This window comes from Cinclus cinclus, chromosome 3 (assembly GCF_963662255.1).
Source record: "Cinclus cinclus chromosome 3, bCinCin1.1, whole genome shotgun sequence".
NCBI classification, from domain to species: Eukaryota; Metazoa; Chordata; class Aves; order Passeriformes; family Cinclidae; genus Cinclus; species Cinclus cinclus.
Window position 1 is genome coordinate 2,589,490 of NC_085048.1, and position 22,106 is coordinate 2,611,595.

The 22,106-nt window shown below is 47.0% G+C and overlaps 2 protein-coding genes across 2 annotated transcripts in view; both read left to right on the forward strand.

Moving 5' to 3' along the window:
• The window catches only part of MSRA (methionine sulfoxide reductase A), a 233,517-nt gene extending 221,996 nt beyond the window's left edge, over positions 1-11,521 (forward strand). Inside the window, exon 6 of the mRNA XM_062488383.1 lies at positions 10,685-11,521. Coding sequence (XP_062344367.1) covers positions 10,685-10,849 — 165 coding nt within the window. The 3' untranslated portion in view covers positions 10,850-11,521. The remainder of the gene's footprint in view (positions 1-10,684) is intronic.
• A 139-nt stretch (positions 11,522-11,660) lies between these two features.
• Positions 11,661-22,106, forward strand: part of LOC134042832 (uncharacterized) — a 56,360-nt gene continuing 45,914 nt past the window's right edge. Inside the window, 6 exon segments of the mRNA XM_062490773.1 lie at positions 11,661-11,666; positions 13,468-13,516; positions 13,519-13,728; positions 14,607-14,796; positions 15,602-15,849; positions 18,745-18,899. Coding sequence (XP_062346757.1) covers positions 11,661-11,666; positions 13,468-13,516; positions 13,519-13,728; positions 14,607-14,796; positions 15,602-15,849; positions 18,745-18,899 — 858 coding nt within the window.

Sequence of the window (22,106 nt, forward strand, 5' to 3'; positions counted from 1 at the left end):
GTACCTGAAGGGAGGATGGAAGAAAGATGGAGAGGGACTTTGTACAAGGGTTTTGAGGGATGGGACACAGGGAATGGCTTCCCACTGCCAGAAGACAGGGATAGATGGGATACTGGGAAGGAATTGTTCCTTGTGAGGGTGGTGAGGCCCTGGCACAGGGTGCCCAGAGAAGCTGTGGCTGCCCCTGGATCCCTGGAAGTGTCCAAAGTCAGGTTGGACGGGGCTTGGAGCAACCTGGGATAGTGGAAGGTGTCCCTGCCCATGGCAGGGGGTGGAACTGAATAGATTTAAAGGTTCCTTCCAACTCCAAACCATTCCATGGTGCTATGGATCAAGTCCAATGCTATCTAACTGCTCAACAGGAAATACCATTGTGAATATCGAACTGCATCTGGGTATTTTTAGATTCTGTCCTTACCAATTATCCTATGCACCCTCCTGGAAAACAGTCAGTTAACTCATGAAATTGTCAAGGCAGTATTCTTTATTGTTTGCCAGGAAAGAAATTGCTTGATATTATCCCAGTTCTTGAGAGCAAAACTTATTTTCCCCAGAAAGATAAGGAGCAGCTAATTCAGGTTTTGGAGAGCACGTGCACCGTTATCGTTAGGAAGGAGCTTAACCAACCTGAAAGCAAATGCTAAATGATCCAGATCTTGGTCTTATTAAGCTTGTGTGTGTTTTTTCTACCACTTAAAAGCCCGAGGATCTGGGTAAATGAGATTTTCTGGAAGGCAAAGCTTTCAAGTTTACCTCCCTCTCTTTTTAAAGCCTCTGTTTACGCGGAGCTCCGACGGAGCGAGCGCATCCCTGCTGCAGCATTTCATGGAACATCCTTTGTTTATTCACACTGTGCCACTTTTAAACTTCAGATGTAAACAACAAAGACTTCTTTGTATTTCACACTATCTCATACTCACTACCTTCTGAAGTCCAAAGCCAAAACACTGTGGAATTTTACCCTCCTCACACTTTCTCCAGCTTGTTGGATGGGTTCTTCCAGCCTTTTCTATTTATAGTGGCTGGAAAACTACTTATCTTCTGATTTAAAAAATGCTCTGTTCATTTTCTCTTGACTTTTCAGTCCTTGGAATGGGCTAAAATTGTATTGCCTGGTAGCCATTTCAAATATAATTTTAGTAGTAATTATGCATATATTCGATAACAGAAACAATTTGTCTTCCTGAAGGATCCAAATTGCTTTAAAGTATTCAGCCTCTCTCTGATCTGCTATGTGGACTAAAAATCCAACAAATATTCCACTGAAATCAGCTGGACAGAAAGGTCAAAAAGACCTAGGCTGGAAATGCAGCAGCTGCTTGACAACACACATTGGGGGTGGGGTGGGGGGGGCAGGAGAATTTGAGTTCTGTTTTAAACCAGAGTGGGATTTTTAGTTGGAAATTTCACAGAGCTGCAGCTGCACTGATCCTTGAGATCCAGCACTGGGATGTGCCCCTGTTTTATACCCTCAGGGGAAGCACCTCCATTTTCTGTTTCATTTGATGTGCAGTGTTGTGGTGTTTGGATCAGTCTCATGCTGGATCCATCTCCTCTCTGTTTGATGATGTTTGGACAGGGCAGCCATGGAGGAATTTAAGATGTTTGCACAAGGCATCTCCATGGGGAATAAAAAAAAAAAAGGACAATATAAAAAAAACCCAGAAGAAGTGATGTTGACTTTTTCCTTTTCCCAGGACCGTCCTTTATCATCCCTTCCCCTTAGGCTGCATTAGAGCACAAGCAGTATCTGATGGGCTGTGGCCAGTGGTGGCCTTGGCAGTGCTGAGGATGGTTGGACTCTTATGGTCTTAGAGGGCTTTTCCAGCCAAAAAGATTCTGTGATTTTATGATTCTGTTTTGCTGGAACATTCAATGTGTTATGCAAATAATTTTGCTGTAAATTGCTGGGGATATTAGACCCATGCTGGATCCTTCTGAGATATTTCTTTATATAATAAACCACCAATACAGACTGAAAATAAAGCTGACAACATTGAGTTCAGCAGGTGAGGCTCATGGTGGGTGTTCATGGTGAGTTGTTCACCTCTCCAGAGAGTGGTCAGTAAAATACAAGCCATCTCCCAGCTTTTTGGATAGATGGAATGGTTTGGGATTATAAAACAATGGGAGGCTGAAGAGAAAAGTCCAAGTGTGTTATTAGAGGCAAAAAATAAGCAAAATAAGTAGGGATGACAGGTTTCCCAACAATTTCCAGAGCAAGGATATTGAAGGTATTCCAATACAGCATATTTTATGATTTTAGCAGTAAATATTTGTGCATGTTTTCTTGTCTGGAAGTTGTTCCCTCCAATCACAACAAAAGTAACTTCTGGATTTTTCAGGATGAGTTTAAGTAAAGATAAATGGTTTCTCTGGAAAACTCATATGTGTTCCTGTGAAACTGTCATGCTTATATATCATGGAAGAAGTACTTGATGTAAATCCACTGAGAAAATTAAAATCACAGCCATGTAACAGCAGAGCTGACCTGAGCCCTCTGAGTTTTGATATTGCAAATGAACGTTTTTACTTCTTCATTGCTGCTCCCCTGAATAAAAAATAATTGCAGAGCCTTACTTTCATTGCTAAGGGCTCACACACAAGGGAGCACCACAAGCTGCTCTGCACTTGGAGCAAAATGTGATCCAGAGATAACAGAGCTAATGGAGGTGGGAAAGTCTTGTCAACACAGTATTTACATGTGGAGTGTTTTGTCTGCAGCTGAGGCTGCCTGATATTAGAGTATTTTTGGACCTGAGTCAGCTTCTCAGAGTTATCCAGGGCCAAAGCACCTGGGAAAGGTTCTGGTCTGAGCTTCATTGCTTTGTGTCTGGGTCCTTTCCCCCATCCCAGCTTGCCACTGGCCATTGTTGTTTCAGGAATATGAGAGCAATGGATGAGTGATGAGGGGAGAAGACTTTGCTGTCTCCAGCCACTGAGGAGATTTGAGCTTTAGATCACTGGAAGTCAGGATGAGGCACGAGTTTTCTTAGGCATCATCAATTATCCATGCAGGATGTGCAGTAAGAGGCTGTTTGGCTGCGTTAAAATTGGCCAGACAAACAGAATTTCCATCTCTCTCAATGGCTCCTTCAACACCTAATTAGCTCCCAGATGCTACTGGAGCAAGATGTCTTTTATCTTAGCTAATGTTATCTCCCTGTACCTCCTAAATGTCTGCAGCCCCTGCCATTCCCCACTTTCATCTCTCTTCCCTCAGGAGAAAACAGGATGGGTGTTCAGGAAGCTCCATGCTGAAGGTCAAGCTTGTAAAGACTCTGGGTCAAGCTGATCCTGTTAAACCAGGCAGTATCTGGAGTGAAAAAGCTTTGAATCCAGAATTAGATGGATATGATGGAGAGCAGGATACAAGTTCTTTCCTGTGCACGTTCACAGGATCAGCATCCAACAGGAAAAAAAATAGAATTGCAGATTTTAGTTCACTGTCAGTTGCCCTTAAGATGATTTAGGACAAATTCAAAGCTGCTCTTTTCCTGTTGTGGGAGAAGCTACCATGAAATCTGGCTGGGTAAATGTGATATTTCATCTGGCAGAGTTCATTGCTGTGGGCAACACTCAGGTTTTACACTCAAAGGTAAAATAGGAGGAAATATCAGACTAACTGCACTCCTGATACTTCCTAGACCCTCTGAGCACAGCCACTTGGGGCTGTGTTAATACCAGGCTATCATCCAACTGTGATTTACCTTGGCAGGACTGATGGGCATCCAAGCCCAGCAATTCCATCCCCTCTGGCAGGGAGGAGTGACCAAACAACCTGCTCCAAGCTAAGTGGTTAAGATGGAAACGTTTCAGAGAGAGCAAATCTTCTAAGAAAGGGAACACACTTTATACCCACACCCAGCTTTCCCTAAGGCTCCTGGAGATGTGTCTCCAGCCAGGATCAGTTTGCTCCATTCTGGCGATATGTTCTGTTGTTGGGAGATTTGTCAACAGGAAAAAAGCTCGGACAAAGTCACTGTTGCAGTTTGATGGATGAAAATCAGGATTCTTCAGCTTAGATTTTGTACCATCATGTTTTTCTGTCCCATTTCCTTCTTACCTGCATTTTCTCTGTTCTGCACTGGAAGGATACATTCCTAGGACAAATTCCTGCAGGTTCCTGCAGCAGCACTTCTCCTTTTTGGCCAGGGAATGGGTAATCCCTATAGGATATGTCCTGGGCTGCATCTAAAGCTGTATGAGCAACAGGTCATGGGAGCTGATTCCACTCTGGTGTGCCCCACCAGGAGCTCTGTGTCCTACTCTGGGGACCCCAACATGAGAGGGATGTGGAGCTCCTGGATGAGTCCAGAGCAGACCATGGAGTTTCTCTGAGGGCTGGAGCCCCTCTGCTCTGGAGCCAGGCTGGGAGAGCTGGGGGTGTTCACCTGGAGAACAGAAGGATTCAGGGAGAGCTCAGAGCCCCTTCCAGAGCCTAAAGGGGCTCCAGGAGAGCTGGAGAGGGACTGGGGACAAGGCATGGAAGGACAGGACACAGGGAATGGCTTCCCACTGCCAGAGGGCAGGGATGGATGGGATTTTGGGAAGGAATTGCTCCCTGGGAGGGTGGAGAGGCCCTGGCACAGGGTGCCCAGAGAAGCTGTGGCTGCCCCTGGATCCCTGGAAGTGTCCAAGGCCAGGCTGGGCAGGGCTTGGAACAACCTGGGATGGTGGAAGATGTCCTTTCCAGGAGCATGATCTGGATGGTCTCTTAGATCTCTCCCAACACAAACCACTCCACGATTCTATGAAATTTTTCTTCAGATTTAGTCCCACAGCAGCTGCTTTTCTCTCCCAGCGTCGAGTTTGTGGATTTCACCATTTCTGCTCTTAGATCCATGTGCCCGTTCTGTGAAAGATGGAAAATTTATACCCCCATGATTCCATCATTCCCAGTCTTGATCTTGCCCAAATTGCCAGAGGCACTTTGCAAGGAGAGTTCTGAGACCAGACAGCTTCCCTGCAAGGATATTAATAATACTCAGGAACTACACAGCTCTCCAAACCCCGTGTGAGCATTAGCTAATTATGCAGCACTCCACAGCCCTGTGAAAAGCATTTGCTAATCAATTCCAGCACCTCCCATCAAATGCATCAATACCATGGAATCCACTGGGCAGAGGCAGCTGGAAAAAGGGGAATGTGGATATCTGGTCCCAGTCCATGTGGTAGCTGGGGTTAGACTTCAGCCCTCGTCAGCCACTGCTCCCACATTTCCCTTGGCAGAGTCCTTCTTCCTGTCATAAACACATCATTTCCAAAAGCAGGTCACCTACAGGCTGGGAATGCAGATTTTACCAGCTAATCAGGATTTCAGCCCATCCCAACACTTGTAGAGGTTGCTGGCACCAATTAATTTGGAAAATCCAGCATCAGTAAGTGACACAGAGGAGACTGGACCCAGTGTGACAAACTGAGCTGTTCCAGCCAAGTGAAGGCATCACAAAGGAAACAATTTCAGATCATATATCATCGATGACACAGCCGAGTGGGCTGAACTGCCAGAAAGGAGAGGGAAGGGAAGGAGAAAATAAATGAAGGAGAAAATAAAACATTGGTAATTGCTCATTCTTCTGGACCAAAGTTTGTTCCTCTGGATCAAGCGAGCCTGTAGGGCTGAATTTCTGCTCCCAAACCTGCCAGCAACTAATCCACAAACCTCACAAAGTCAGCTAAGTTTTTTTCCAGTTAAAAATATCACAGGAATCAAGTATCCAGGATGACCACAGCCTCCCATCCTAGAGAGTTCATGGAACGAATTCTTGCAGGTCTTCTCCTCCATAGTGCAGCTCCTTTAATTCATAGAACTTCTGGAAAAAGAGCTGAAATTCAGGATTGCTGCTGCTGGTGTGAAATTTTGAGTAGACACTGCAATGAAGGGAGAGCCCAGTGGATTTTATTTGGTGAGATTGTTGTTAGAGTTTGACATGGGGGGTGATGGTACAGAAGCTGTCACACATGTCAGGATGCTCTGTGGTGTTTCCAACATCAGTGATTTTTCAAGGAGGCTTTAGAAATGCAGCAGCTTCCTGCAACTCACTGGGACACGAGACAAAGTGGATGGATGTTGGTATAAGCTGGTTTATAAAGTGTCTATTGAATCAAGCACAGGATGATGCCATTTTTATTAAAAGCCACAAAATGCTTGAAGCCAATTAATACTCCCCTGCTTTACTAATGCCTCTGCTCGGAAAATTAAATGGTTTCATTTAGCAAAACCAATTTTAAAGCCTTTTTGTCAAATTTATAATGAGTTCAGCATGAGGAGACTCATGTCCTGCACACATAATACAGGTTTTTTTGAAGAGAGCGGGTGTGTAATGAGGTGCCATGTGTGGAATAAGAGGAAAGTTGCTCTTCTGAGTGAAGAACTGGTTACAAGTAGGAAATAAAAGGTACAAATAACTGTGCAGCTTCTGCAGTGAAGGGAGATTAACCTGTCTTGGGAAGCTGTGCAGTTCAATATCCTCACAAAAGGACTGGGAAAAAAAAAAAAAAAGGGAGACAGGCGGCGGTGACGCACCAAAACCCGCTGAGGGTTTGGAGTTATTCCAGGTGAACCAAAGTAGACACGGCCACAAAAAAAGTTGCAGAAGAATCTGACAATACCACAGAAAATAGCTGCTGAAATTTCATGTCAATAGAAGTCAAGTGCAGGCACAATGAGAGGGCTTAAATTAGCCGGGGAAGAGGTTCTGTGGTCATTGCAGATGGTGCTTTGGAAACATCTGCTCCGTGCTCAGCAGAGGTTAGGAAGGCAAGTGGAATGTAAGGAATTGCTGGGAAAGAGACGGGGAATGAAAGAGGAAATGTAAGAACAGGGCTGAATAAATCCGTGGGGCTCTTGAGCACAGTGGAATTCCAGTCACCCTGGTGACTGCAGCAGGAAAGGAGAGCTGGGAGAGGTTCAGGAAAGGGTGAGAAGGCTGTCCTGGGTCATGCATTGGGAGTGAAAGGCTGTGGGTCTGGCTGAAGACACGAATGGGCAGGATTAAAGTGTAAAATCCAGATTTCTATGGAGAGAGGGGAGAAGGAATTGTATTAGGAGGCCACCAAGATGATCAGAGGGATGGAGCACCTCTGCTGTGAGGAATGGCTGAGAGAATTGGGGTTGTTCATCCTGGGGAAGAGAAGTATTTGGAGGAACTTTTAGGCCTTCCAGTGCCTGAAGGAGCCTACAGGAAATGTGGTGAGGGACTATTTACAAGGATCTGGAGTGGCAGGGCAAGGGGAAATGGCTTCAAATGGAAAGGAAGTAGGTTTGCATTGGATGTTGGGAAGAAATTCTTCCCTGTGAGGGTGGAGAGGCCCTGGCAAAGGGTGTCCAGTGAAGCTGTGGCTGTCCCTGGATCCCTGGAAGTGTCCAAGGCCAGGTTGGATGAGGCTTGGAGCAACCTGGGATAGAGGAAGGTGTCCCTGCGAATAGCAGGGGGTGGAACTGGATGAGCTTTAAGGTCCCTTCCAGCCCGAACTGTTTGGGATTCTGAGATCCAGTGTTTTGTGCAGAGGATGTGATGACAGGTCTCGTCACCAATGGTCAGGCAGAAGCTTAAAGCAAACAACAGGAAATAAACTTTCACAGTCTGTAAAGAATTAGGAAAATCATCAAACACATCTTTTACATGCGGAAAGTACAGGTTGGCTGAAAAACTTGTAGTGCTGAGGTTCCCAATGCTGACTTTGACACCTTCATGATCCTGGAGGTCTTTTCCAGCCTTAATGATTCTGTGATTCCTTGTTCCTGCTCCAGTGCCTCTCCCATTGACCGTAGATGGCTCTGTCCCCTCTGCAGCTGGATGAGGTTTGGGTTCTGGTTCGGCTTGGCCCTTCCCTGGTGGATTCTGACAGGACTTTTGGGCTGGAGTCTCATCAGTTAAAGGATCTCTTGTGATGTTGCAGTGACTTGGCAGTGCTGGGTTAACAATTGGAGTCAATGATCTTTCAGGGTTTTGATAATTTCCTATGACAAATGCCACAGATATCCTCTAAAGGAATAAATTCTCTTCAAATTGCAGTGGAATATTGGAAGTGGAAATGATCCAATGGTTCTTTAAAAATTTCCTGCACTGAGTTAAAAATCCCAAGGGATAATTGCAGCATGGTAATGAGGGGTCCCATTGGATGGCTCAGGAATTTTGAGATAGAGAGGACTAAAAATTCTTCTAGAACAGGATTACCATCATATTATATCAGCCTCAGTGGCAGGAAATCAATCCAGAGTGGGCTGATTTACATATGCCAGAGCCAGCAAATCCTGAACTTCTCCATGTCTCCCAGTGATGTTTTTATGTTCATATGTACACTGCCAGTGCAAGGGAAATATTTTTCCTTTAAAATTCAAACATCCAAGGTGGGATTTGGTAGAGTGTCAGAGCCTGGGGTTCCCACTGCTCCTGACAAGAGGACAAAAGTGCAATATAAGGACTCATCTTGGGTTCTGCTGTATTCAGGTTTTAATGGGCTGGGAAGTGATAAATGATGTTTATGCCCTCTTGTGGTGCCTCATCGAATGGAATGGGTTTCCTAACTGACAAAATGATGGAAAAGTCCCAGATTAAAAACCTGTAACAAACACTGTTGGCACAGTGGAAAAATCTCTCCCCCTCCAGCAGCATCCTCACGACTCAGGGAAGGGGGAGAGGCCAATTTTGACTGCATTTGCAGCAGCAGGTAAATGAGTAATTCCCACCACGGCGAAGCTTGTGCCATCTTTCAGCAGTGAAGATCATTCCAAAGTGTTTTCTCTCAGCTGGGAAGGTTAAAAAGTGAAACAGTGCTTTGTAGAAGGAGCTGTGTTGATACCTCTTTGTGTTTGGGGCTGTTGGTGTGTTGCGGTACAAACCTTCACAGGTTTTATCTTCTTTACTCTCATGTCTGACAGGTGAATAACCTGATTCCCTTGGGACAAAGCATGTCCCAGTGGTGGAAAAAAAGGCTGGTTGGTGATTTTACATGGGGAAATAAGGCCAGGATCCTGTGAAATGGGGCTTGTGATCCCAATTCCTTGTGTGGGAACGCAAAGAATTTATGAGTCGACAACTTCCTAAGATGTGCTGAGAATTCCAGTGCTCTGTTGGGAACTCAGGGCACTCCAGACTGGTCAATCATGGATTTTGTATCCATCTTATCAGCTCATTCCTGACTGAAGACTGAACAAAGCAGAATGTGTCCTTTAGACAGTGAAATTGTGGGAAGAAATCAGAGGGATGCTCTCCAAAGCCCAGCAGCTGCTGTCAGGCTGTGGGCAGGGCTTGGCTGGGCTGGGGCAGGAGCTGGGAAACCCCAGTGTGGGAAATTTGAAGACTTTTAGTCCCAAATAATCACCTGTTCTTTAAGTCCAGTATTTCTATTGCATGTCATCCTTGCCTTTCCCTAGTTGTGTAGGAGATGTAAGAGGAAGGGAATTATTTCCTTTCCACTTCTAGGATGAGTAAACCCACAATACTGGGTTTAAATGAAGGCACTGGGTTTAACTGGGCTAGGCTTAGGAGGGACTCTCTAACAGGATGGAAAATGTTGGAATGAGGATCTCCATCTCCAAAGATCTTCCACAACCAATGTTTTTTTTGGGATCAAGGCTGTTATCATTCAGCCTATCATGATGAAAGAGGATGGACTTGATGACTGATAGCAGATTCACAATTTTGTGATTCCATGTGATGATTTCCAGTTATTTATATTTTATATGTTTAATGGTATGACAAGGTAACAAATATTTTTCTGGGAATCTTAGATGCTGACCCTTCAATCAATTCTCTCTACATCCAGTATTTATAACCACACTTTTTAACAGGACTCTGACATTAATTAAAGTGTTTATTAGGTTTTAGCACGGACTTCAGAGCACAACTTATGTCCCCACTGAGAAGAGAATTGGCTCCAAAATGTTGGTGTTTACCAGTTTCCTTAGGAAAGGACAATGCAGTGGGGAAAATGTCACAGCAATTCATCTTTAAAAGAAATTCCCTCTGTCAGAAACCTCTCAGGAGTTTCAAATTCAGTTAGGGGATATCAGAAAGCAATTAAAGTCTAATTTAAAATCTCCACCCACATTCTGTCTTCTCTTCCTGCCAAGTGATTATTGCTCCTGGTCCACGTATTGGCAAATCTTTCCAAAATGAGCCATAATTTGCCTTAAAACTTGAAACTTTCTGGTCAAGGTGGAACTTCTCTCTTTGAAGAATGAGTTTGCAGTGACCCTGCAGAAAAAAAAAAAAAAAAAAAAAAAGAGCCCAGATGCTCTGATTTCCCAAGGACATCCTTGGGGTTGAAATTTCATCCAGAAATTCTTCTTTGACAAGGACATTGGGGATGGATATTAAAGCGAGGCACCTTCCAGGGGAGGTTCCTGGATACTGCAGCTTCCCAGGGTGGATCCGAGTGTTCTCTCCCTTTGTTTTCCACTTTCATTGATGGCTCCACATCACTGCCTGGGTTAATAAAGAGAATCAAAGCGTGGCCGTGGCAGATTAAACAAATGAGCCATTAAAAGGGCATGCTTCACTCCCTCTCTGTGCCCAGAGCAAAACAGCACTAGAGCGAGCAGGGATGAAAAGCTTTCAGGGATGAGCTGGGAATGTGGTCCCAGCACTGAGAGACTCCTGTGGCTCCTTCAGGGAGGAATCCTGATGTCATTCACAGCAAACCACTAATGGCTTTCCCTGGTCTTTCCTGACAGGTGTTGACAGAAGGAGGCTTTGGCTCCATCACCACGGAGATCCGGGAGGCTCCCGAGTTTTATTATGCCGAGGAATATCACCAGCAGTACCTCAGCAAGAACCCTGGAGGGTACTGTGGGCTGGGAGGGACAGGGGTTTCCTGCCCCATTGGCCTCAGGAAATAGCCTGTGCTTGCTCCACCACCTCCTCTTCACGGTAGGGAGCTTGGAAAAAAAAAAAAAAAAAGATCAGGAACCCCAGGGGTGGATGTTCCCACAACATCCGTGGATAAAGATTTGGAATCTGCTGGGGAGGCTTTCCGTAATCATAAGTTTTCTGTTTGTTGACATCAAAAGTCAAAGTAGAGGGCAGGGATTGCTCCCATCACAGCTTCTTGCTCTGTGAAGCTCCTGGGGTTTCCTTGTTATCTGGAGAGGTGGAAAGAGATCCGAACTTCCAAAAGTTTGGCTCGAAATGCTGTTAAAAGGATGAATTGGGAGGTGGTTGCACCTGTAGCTGCTTCACATTTCCAATGCCTTTGGAGTTGTTGATTTTCTTGGGTTAATGAATTTCCTGGTGTTCCCAGAGCTTTGACTTCTGGAGATGTGATTGGGTTCTTTACCTGTCATATCCCTGGAATTTGATGTCTTTGGGAGTGATGAATTGATCAGATCAGTGATTCTCCTACCACAACTCTGCTTTCACAGCATTTAGAGCCACCCGTAGTGCCTATTTTCTGAAATTATTTTAGCCAGAAAAAAATCAAAATTTTAATGTGATGCTTCTTTTTGACAGTTCCAAGAAGTGAATAAACAAAAAGAAATCGGTTTTGTTTCCTGCTCTGCAATAAATGACAGAACAAGAAAAGAAAATGTTCTCTGTGATTTGTTCCAAGTAGATATCAGGTTATCTAAAAAAAAAAATAATTATCAAATATTTTAAAATGCTGCCACTTGCTAATTAAACACCAGGGCTTTTAAATCTGTATCATCAGGCATGACAGTACCGAGGACTAGAATTATCCCTATGATTAATTATTTGTACTTTAATAACTTGGGGAGCCCCCACTAAGAGCAGACTCGTGGCAAACATAACTTGGGGCAGTCTCTGGTGAGTGTGCAGTCAAAATAGCAGGACAGCCAGAAAGGGGAAAAAAAAACCCATAAATTTTGGGTTTATTCACGGGGTTCTCAGAGCACGGACTTAAAGCTGCAGGCAAAGGATGCAGGGATGCACAGTTTATCCCATGGGATATCCTATGGAAATGGGATCCTGTGGCCCAGGACTCAAGGAGTGAGCCAGTTTTGAAGGACAGGTGGTGGGACCCAGAGACACAAATCCACAGCACCTCCTTCTCCATGGCACTGCTCTCCATAGCTTGGTTTGATGTTTCTTGCTCACCAGCTCAGCTTGAAGGCTCAAAAAGTCCCAAGCCACCTCCCTGAACACCTTCTGCACCTACTCAGCAGATCAGATCGTTCTCCAAGCTTGGACAGACTGAAAATGTGCCCCACAAAATCAGTGTTTAGGATTGTAAATTCAGTACTGCAGCCCTGCCTGCTGTTTCCAAAGAGAGGCAGTCAGTCCATGCCAGAAAAATCAGCTCCCCATCTTCCCTCATGCTCCTCAGCTGATGCTGAGCTCATCCCAGTCTCAAAATCCAGAGGAAATCTGTCCTCTTGGCAGATTACACCTGGGGAGCTGCCTCAGGCAGGATTGCCCCATTTGGCTCTTTCTGGAGATGCCCCAAAATGTGCTCGCAGCACAGTCGGAATTTTCATTTCCGTGGTAACTGAACCTGTCCCTAACTTGTCCTGTCGTGGAGTTCTTCCACTGCTCACAGCCAAGTAAACCAGCACTTGTGTCTCATTTCCTTGGCATGAAGTGACAGAGAAGCAAAGAAGAGAGGGAAATAAAGTCTAACCTTCATCCTATGCACTGTCAACCTCTGTGAAATCCAGACTCTGTTGGGATAACTTGTGATGTGCTCCAAGGCAAAGCATTTCAGGTGCTGAATCATCTGGGAGCTCATAAAATGTCTCCTGGTTCCCTTCCTTTCGTCTCCCTCTCCTCTTACTCTGTGCTGTAGTTATTGTTTTGAAACAAACTGCAAAGTCTTTGGAAAAAGCTCTTTTTTTAGATATCCTCAAGTCTGAGCCTGGCTGAGGATTTTTTTTAAGTCCTGTCCTGGTGTAAGTCTAAAAGTTAGCATAGTGGCTCCATTGATACTACAATTGACCCACACCAAAATATTTTACTGCCACTGAATTATTTACTGACATCTGTGATTTGATTTTGATTAGATAGTTTTGATTGGGCACCCTTTGAAAACTGTCCTTAGACAGAGGTCCCACTTTCTCCTACAAACACAGAATCCCAGGATGGTTTGGGTAGGAAGGGGCCTTAAAGCTCATCCAGTGCCATCCCCTGCCATGGGCAGGGACACCTTCCACTGTCCCAGGTTGCTTCAAGCCCTGTCCAACCTGTCTTGTTTAAGTACATTTAAGTCAGTACCCCAGGAATGGTCTAACTGGAGAGAAAATTAATACGATGATAGACTTCAGAGGTGAGGCTGAAAGCTGATACAGGACCAGCTCCTGAAGTCTGCAAAGATGGATCAAGATCCAGCAAGGGGTCTTGAAATCTTCTGCTCATGAAATCCACCATTGCCATATCCTGTGAGGTTAGCCCGGGACACAGACAGAAATTTCACTTCTGCCCTGTCCCTGTTAGAGCTAGAGGAAATCACAAACCTTTTGGAAATCCCTGAGCTTCCCCTCAGTGACCCTTTTGCCTGGGGAAGGAGCATCCAAGTGCTGCACCAACAAGAAGGAGTGGCTGCTGTGATGTCACCCGGGTTGTGTTGATGTGGAATGCAGGCGATGTCCTGAGGCATCTGCAGAGGAATCACTGCTCCGAGAGCTGGGGGAGAGTGTTGGACCAGGATGGATTGAGATGCTGCTCCTTACCCTCTCCTGTTTAGCTTCTCTGACCAGCAGTGTCCAGGCAGGTTTTGTTTCTCAGCATTCTCAGCACAGAAGAGATGCAGGATATTCACATGTGGGTAAGTGAAACAGGTCTGGGCTTATTCCTTCTGCTGAGGGAATAAAGATGTGGCCTGTGCTGCAGCCTGATGCACCTTCCACTCCTTAAACAAGGATTTTATCCCACCTGCCTGTAGGACATGGTCAATGGGCCCTCCCATCCCAAATTCCTGGGCAGTGCTTGACAGGGTTTAGGTCCAGGGAGGTGACAGGGACATCACAGACTTTGGGAGAGATCACATAACAGATCCAGGGAGGGCATTCTCACCCTTTACTCTGCTGAGACCCCACCTGCAGAGCTGCCTCCAGCCCCAGGCTCCAACAGCAGAAGGACGTGGAGCTGCTGGAGAGAGTCCAGAGGGGACCATGGAGCTTCTCCAAGGGCTGGAGCCCCTCTGCTCTGGAGCCAGGCTGGGAGAGCTGGGGGTGTTCACCTGGAGAAGAGAAGGATCCAGGGAGAGCTCAGAGCCCCTTCCAGAGCCTAAAGGGGCTCCAGGACAGCTGGAGAGGGACTGGGGACAAGGCATGGAGGGACAGGACACAGGGAATGGCTTCCCACTGCCAGAGGGCAGGGATAGATGGGATATTGGGAAGGAATTCTTGGCTGTGGGGGTGGTGAGACCCTGGCCCAGAGAAGCTGTGGCTGCCCTGGAATCTGAATCCCTGGAAGTGTCCAAGGCCAGGTTGGATGGGGGTTGGAGCAGCCTGGTCTGGTGGAAGTTGGAATTGGAAAAAATATTTTTAAATCCCTTCCATCCCCAGCCATTGTGTGATTCCATGTTTATCTGATTCCATGGACATCTCTATTTCTGTGCTCAGGGATTTCTTGCCCCTGCCTTTCAGCAGCACAGGCTGTGACACTGCTGAACGTGTCCAAAATGTCCCTTTTTGTACCCAGGGTGTGGCCTCCGACCATCCTACGAGTCCTTCCAGGTGACTGGCAAGAGGATTGGCACAGGGACAGACGTCAAGCCTGGGGAATTCCCGTGGCTTGTGAGCATCCAGAGCCATGGAAAGCACATCTGTGGAGGCACCATCATCAGTGCACTGTGGATTTTAACCGCAGCCCACTGCTTTGCAGACGAGCTGTGAGTGCTCCAGGGGTGAGAGAGCAGCCCAGGCACGGGGTGGGGGGGAATGACATTCCTCCTGGTGGGTGCAGGATGGGCACTGGGGTCATGTGCCACATTTGTGTGGCTGAGCCCTGAAAACAGGGATTGTCTCTTTTGGGGGAAACAATTTTTGAACACAGAAATGTGCAGAAATCTGCATAACCAGGAGAAGCAGAAGTGGAATACTTAGAGGGATGGCCTGAGAAGCCTTGGATGAGTGCCCCTAATGCTATTCTGATGGCCCTGAGCATTTCCTGTGCATCTACACTTGTTCCAGTACCTTTTAAAAGGTTGTGTATTCCATTCTAGCTCATTGTATCCCCCAAACTACCTTTTTCTTTCACATAGGAAACACCTTTACCCCCTGGAGGCTCTGAACTTAAGACTCCAGGTTCTGGATAAATCAACTCCAGGGGCAGAGTCCAGCCCTCTGTGAGTCCCCTCCAAAATGTGGCAGGCCCAACAGCCAAGACTGCTGGGTGACAAATGACCTGTGGCAGCACATCCTGGAACAGCTGGCTGGTGACAGCAGGGTCCAAGAGATCCAAAAGATCCAGACCATTCCATCTGTTTCCTAGTGACTGGGTTATTTACGACCTGGCTGCATCCATGTTCTACCTCTGCACCTCCCTGCCCTCGAAATCATCCTTTACTAAGAGTGAGGGTGAATTCCTTGGATATTTATACATCCAAGCCACCATCATGCCCTGCTTTGGGGAAGAGGCAGCAACCTTTATAACCCAAATTCTTCAAGTTTACCATGTCCTGTTTTGTTTTTAAGGCCACCAGATCTGACAGTGGCAGTGGGGGGAGTCGACCTCAGCCTCCCACTGGAAGAGCACAACCCAGACAGCCTGATCCTACACGAGGAATTCAATAAAACCAGCCTGCAAAATGACATTGCCCTGATCCTGCTCAGCAATCCCATCGAGTTCAGCAAGGAGAAAATTCCCATCTGCCTGCCCTTCCTGTGTGACATGGACACGTGGCAGCACTGCTGGGCTGCTGGCTGGGAGAACACAAGTGCAGGTGAGCTGCTGGGGGAGATACATTTGCTAATGGAAGATGGGTTTTATCCATTTAAAGTGGCTGTTCTCTCCCATGAGGGGTTTCCCAGACAAAGTTCCATTCCCCACCTGGTTGGTGAATGCACCCAGACCTCCCCAGCCTCTGCACATCCACCAGTTCCCTGTTCAGGGCAAGAACCAGTCCCCAACAGACCCCCAGAGCAAAATCTGGGATCTTTTTGGCACCACTTCCAAACTTTAGACCTCTTTTTGGCATCCAGATTTAGACAAGCTCCACCTTGGTGGGTAAATTAGCACAGAATCATGGAATTATTAGGGCTGGAAGGGACCTTAAAACTCATCTTATTCCAACCCTGCCAGGGGCAGGGACACCCTCCACTATCCCAGGTTGCTCAGAGCCTCATCCATCCAGGTCTTGAACACTTGTCACCTCGTGGGATCCTTGTGGATAACTTCAGCTCAGAATATTCTATGAACCACCCAGTTAGGCTGGGTTTAAATGATCTGGACTAAAGGAAATGAAGGTCTGGGGCTGTCTTTGGCTTAATGCTTCCATGACCTGGATTGACTCATTGGTTCTGGCCACTCCTTCCTTCACTCGTTTAGGACTGCAGATTGCTGTTGCTAATTGATCTCGTTTAAGGCCTAATGAAAGCAGTTCCAGCAGTGATTGTGACCCAAAATGTCTGTTCTGAACAAATGTCACTAAACAGCCAATGAGCTGTTTCATTATTGGAAAGAATTAATCAGGACAGGGAGGGCAGGGAGGTGCCTTGGAGCTTGAGTGGTCCTTCCCAGGATGCAGGAAGTGAATATCCCATTGAGTCCTTGCTATTCTGATCCAAAGTATTGCTGGTTTTTTTTCCATGAAACCCTTAATTTACCATCTTAGGCTTCATTTTCCTCCCTCAACACTAACACACAACACTCTCATAGCTGTGAAACTCTCCCATTTCACCAAGGTAACGTGTTCCTAGAGCAGAGGTGCTGCTGCAGAGTCCCTCTGCAGGATTTCTCTTGAGCTCCTCTCTGCAAAATCCACGGAGCAGCTCCGGGGATCAGCCTCGTGCTGCTTTATGGGCTCAGCTGACATGAATTCTACTTCCAAAAATTGGTGTTGATGTGCTCAGCCCTAGTAGCCCCCCACCCTCCATCTGGTAGAGGCTTCAGAAGAAATCCAGCAGAAGCTGAGTGTGGTGAGAGGGGGGTGTGATGGTGTGATATGGGAAAAATGGCAAAGCCATTTGCCATTTCATAAAGCCAAAAGGTCCAGGATCAGGGAATGGTTTGAGTTGGAAAGAACCTTGAAGCTCATCCAATGCCACCTCCTGCCACAAGCAGGGACAACTCCCACTATCCCAGGTTGCCCCAGGCTCCATCCAACCTGGCCTTGGACATTTCCAGGGATCCAGGGGCAGCCACAGCTTCTCTGGGCACCCTGTGCTAGGGGCTCACCACCCTCACAGGGAACAATTCCTTCCCAATATCCCATCCAATCCTGCACTCTGGCAGTGGGAAGCCATTCCCTATGTCCTGTCCCTCCATCCCTTGTCCCCAGTCCCTCTCCAGCTCTCCTGGAGCCCTTTTAGGCTCTGGAACAGGCTCTAAAGTCTTCCAAGAGCTTTCTCTTCTCCAGGGGAACACCCCCAACTCCCCCAGCTTTGCTTCATAACAGGAGGGCTTCACCTTCCTGGAGATTCCTACACCAAAGCATTTTCATCTTTGGGCACTTCCATCTTAGATGGAAAAACAACATGACAGCTTTCCATCTTTTAGGTCTTGTAATTGAGTCACAGTTTCCTGAAGGTTCTGGGAGGATTTACCACAGTGAAATATGAAACAAGGGCTGAGTTTCAAATGATCTGAATATCTCAGTTTTATCCCTCAGACTCAGGTTCACTTTAGACAGAAATGTGGGTGAAATAAGTGAGGTTTCCAAGTAGCCCAGCACGTTTTCAGTCTTTTTGTCACTTACAGGTGCCAGCTGTGATTGCTGTATTCCCATCCCAAGGGAAAAATAAAGCAGATATTTCCTTTGTGTGCTGCCATCCCAAGAGCCACTTTGTGAAGATACAGCTGGTCCCCTGGCTGAGGCATGGCCTTGCAGCCCTCCCTGGGGAGAACAATGTTTAGATTGCATATTAGGAAAACAATTCTTCCCTGGAAGAATTGTTGGGCATTGGAACAGCTGCCCAGGGCAGTGCTGGAGTCTCCATCTCTGGAGGGATTTCAAAGCCCTGTGGATGTGGCACTTGGGGATGTGGGGCAGTGGTGGCCTTGGCAGTGCTGGGGGATGGTTGGACTGGATGATCTCAAGAGGTTGTTTCCAATGTAAATTATTCCATGATTCTATAATTCTAAAAGTAGAATTCTGGGGAAAGCTCAGTGGACTTTGATCAGCAGGGGCTTGCACAGGATCCCTCAGACTGAGTTCTCGAAAAAAAAAAAAAAAAAGTTAATGAGAAACCCCAGGTGTGCAGGGCAGCTCATCTCAGGTCATCACTGAGACCACCAGCAGGCAAATCCATCCATCCCTTTGGGGGTTTCCCAGTAGTCTGGCTTTCCTGGCAGTGTCCAAGGCCAGGTTGGACAGGGCTTGGAGCAACCTGGGACAGTGGAAGGTGTCCCTGCCCATGGCAGGCGTGGCACTGGATGAGCTTTAAAGTCCCCTTCCAACCCAAACCATTCTGGGATTCTGTGCTAAACTTAGGAGCACAAACTCATCACTGCCAACACTTGGGGGTCCCCTATATGCCCTCGTGACCTCAAAACCTTACAGTTCTGCCCACAGACCCCATTGCCCTGAGCTGCTTTAGAAATCCAGCTGAGGTGTTCCCAAGGGAATCCTTCAGCTGCTCTGCAGCTTTGTTGATCCTTCTCTTTGCATTTGCTGCAGCATCCCAAGTGCTGCAGAAAACACAGATGAAGCTGATCAGCAGAAAGAAATGCCTGGAGCAGATCCCACACCTCGTGGGGAGTGTGATGTGTGCTGAGACTGAGCAAGGAGGAGGAGGAGGAGGAGGAGGAGGAGGAGGAGGAGGAAGCTGCCAGGTAAAGGGAGCAGCATTCCTGGTCTGCTTCATGGCCAGGTTACAGCCTGAAAGGAAACAGGAATGGTTGTCCAGGAGGTTCAAGGCGAAAGAATTGAGAGAAAAGTTTAATCTGGGGGTGTTTAATTTCAATATTAGAAACATTTCTCAGGTGAGGCCTTGGCTCTGGTCTGTGGGTGCCAGAATGAGTCACATCTTGTGGCAGTGTGTTGGTGACAGAGAATGAGGGACTTTTCAAGCTAAATTACAGTTTGAGCAGTATTTGATATCAGGGAGCTGACACAAACACCCAAAGGAGGCAAAACTCACCAAGAACTTGTTCCCTCACAACACATTCCACCCCAGGATCTCTGTCCTGGTGTCAAACACAGTCTGGAAGCCAAAAATCACCTTGTCTTTCATAGCATCCTACCTCCAACCCCTCTCCTGAGAGACTGACAAGGACTGGGCTCTCCTGCAGCCTCTGGTTCCAGACTGAGATTTCCCTCCTCCACGGGGCAATGGTTTTCTGGGAATCACAGATTGGTTTGGGTTGGGCAGGGCCTTAAATCTCACCCAGTTCCAGCCCCCTGCCATGGGCGTGGACACCTCCCACTATCCCAGGTTGCTCCAAGCCCCATCCAGTTGTATTTTATACATGTCCATGAGTTTGGAGGGGTCTGGATGGGGAGACACATGGATGGACAGCTCTATCCTGTAGGAATTACTCATTCCAGGAACTAAACCAGCACCCAGGACAGAGAAAGATCCTCTGACTTTTAGGCAAAGGCAGGGGGCACCAGGACCGTGGGACACCAAGAGAAAGTTTGCTTTGCAAAATGATTCTCTGATTAGCCCAAGAGCATTTCCCTCTGAAAGCAACCAAGGAGTGACTTTCACCTTCATCAAATTAAATTAAAAAAGTCTTGAAACCTGCCACAGGATAACATTAACATGATTAGAGGATGCACTGTCCAGCCCAGCCTAGCCTGAAGTTCTGTGGGTGAATGATGCTGGTGAAACAGCAGGAGCACTTGTTCCCAGCAAAATTAATCTCCTAGGCTTAGAAAGCTTATGAAGAAGCTATTTTGATCCACAGTAATGCCTGAGGAATGAAGTAGGAATGTGATATTTCCAAGCAGTGGAAGCACGCATCCTTTGCATGGGTGATAAAACTCGGAATTCCGGGTCTCTCTGATTTTAGTGGGATCTTGACCAAGCAGGAATGCTTTATAAACTGGAATAAAGGGAACAGGACAAAAGCAGATCTGAGGATAGAAGCTGTACTTTTTAAGGATGAAACAAGTGACAGGACTTGCCACCAGATTTTGCTGATTTGCTGGAGAGGAAGCATTTTGCTGCTGGATGGTTTCCTGGATTTCTGACAAACGCTTATTAAAGCCATGGGGACACACTTTGGCCTCACTAGGCTGGGTCAGAAACCTGGTGGATTGTCCATAGGAGGCTGCCTGGTCATGGCTTAGGACAGGACAGGGCTGAACCTGATGCTTCTTCTGCAGCAGGGACCACTAGGCATAATCCCAGAATTGTTTAGGTTGGAAAAGTGCTCCAAGATCACTGAGTCCAATCTGTGCCCAATCTCCTCCTTGTGCCCAGCCCAGAGCACTGAGTGCCACATCCAGTCATTCTTTGGACACCTCCAGGGATGGGGACCCCAAACCTCCCTGGGCAGCTCCTTCCAATGCCTGACCACCCTTGCAGGGAAGAGATTTTTCCCAATATCCAATCTAAACCTCCCCTGGCACAGCCTGAGGCCGTTCCCTCTCCTCCTGTCCCTGTTCCCTGGGAGCAGAGCCCTGACCCCCCTGGCTGTCCCCTCCTGTCAGGGAGTTGTGCAGAGCCACAAGGTCCCCCCTGAGCCTCCTTTTCTCCAGGCTGAGCCCCTTTCCCAGCTCCCTCAGCCTCTCCTGGTGCTCCAGCCCCTTCCCCAGCTCTGTTCCCTTCCCTGGACATGCTCCAACCCCCTTAATGTCCTTCTTGGAGGGAGGGGCCTGGAACTGGACAATCCCTCTGCACTGTGCAGCCTCTCAAGCTACGATTGCCTGTAAGGATTACTGGGTTTGTGTCAGCTGAGAGTGAGGCCAGATTTCAAAGTGCCCAAATCCTTCACATCCTCATCTCTGCTGTGGAGGCAGAGCAGCCCTGGGCATGGCATTGGTCTGTTCCATCCAGCTGTGTCCTCGGGGACTTCCATGCTCCAGCTCTTGCATGGATCAGGAGCCACCCATGAGTCACTGTGGAGAGGCCAGGAAGGATTAGAAGCTCAGGCAAGGCAGAGATTCCTGGTGAGGGAACAAGCCCTGGAGATGCTGAGTTTGCTCCAGTAGCTGTAGCCCATGGAGCTCTGAACACAGAGGAGATAAAAGTCTGATATTAAGCTTTCCTGGGATTTCCTGAGGATCAGGATACATGCTTTCGTGTCCAGAGCCAGGCTAAAACAGGAAAGTTGCCGGACTTGAGGTTGTAAGTCCACATGATCCACATCTGGAACCAAATCTGTGAACTGTGATGGAGGGAACAACTTTTCCCACGGGGAAACAGTGACAGAGCAAAGGAGAATGATTATTAGGATATGGATATTAGGATATGGATATTAGGAAGGAATTCTTCCCTGTGATGGTGGGCAGGCCCTGGCACAGGGGCCCAGAGAAGCTGTGGCTGCCCCTGGATCCCTGGAAGTGTCCAAGGCCATGTTGGACAGGGGTTGGAGCAACCTGGGATAGTGGAAGAAATTCCTCCTGATGTCCGATCTGAGTCTCCCCTGGTGCTGCTTGAAGCTACCCTATGAATAGAAAAACCATGAATAAAAAGGCTCAGACATTTCACCAGCTGCCCTCATACCAGACCAGCCTAATTTGTAGATGTTCCTCTAATAACTCAAGGAGATTGGATAGCAGAGCTACCAAGTATTTGTACTTTAAAAAAATAATCCATTCCCTTAAAAAGAAAAATCTATTCTATCCCAATTCCCTGGCAGTTCTGCAGACAAATATATGGATTGGCTGGGAATTAACACTACCAGGAGCTGTAATTGACTTATAGTTCTATTTAGTCATAAACATTAACATTAATGGATGTTCAGGGGGTACAAGTGCTAAAGAACAGACACTGGAGATGGCCTATGTATTATTTTTTTGTCTGCTACATTTCTTCCATGACCCCATGAACCACAATTGATGTCTCATTTCTTGCTTTCTTAAGTATCTTT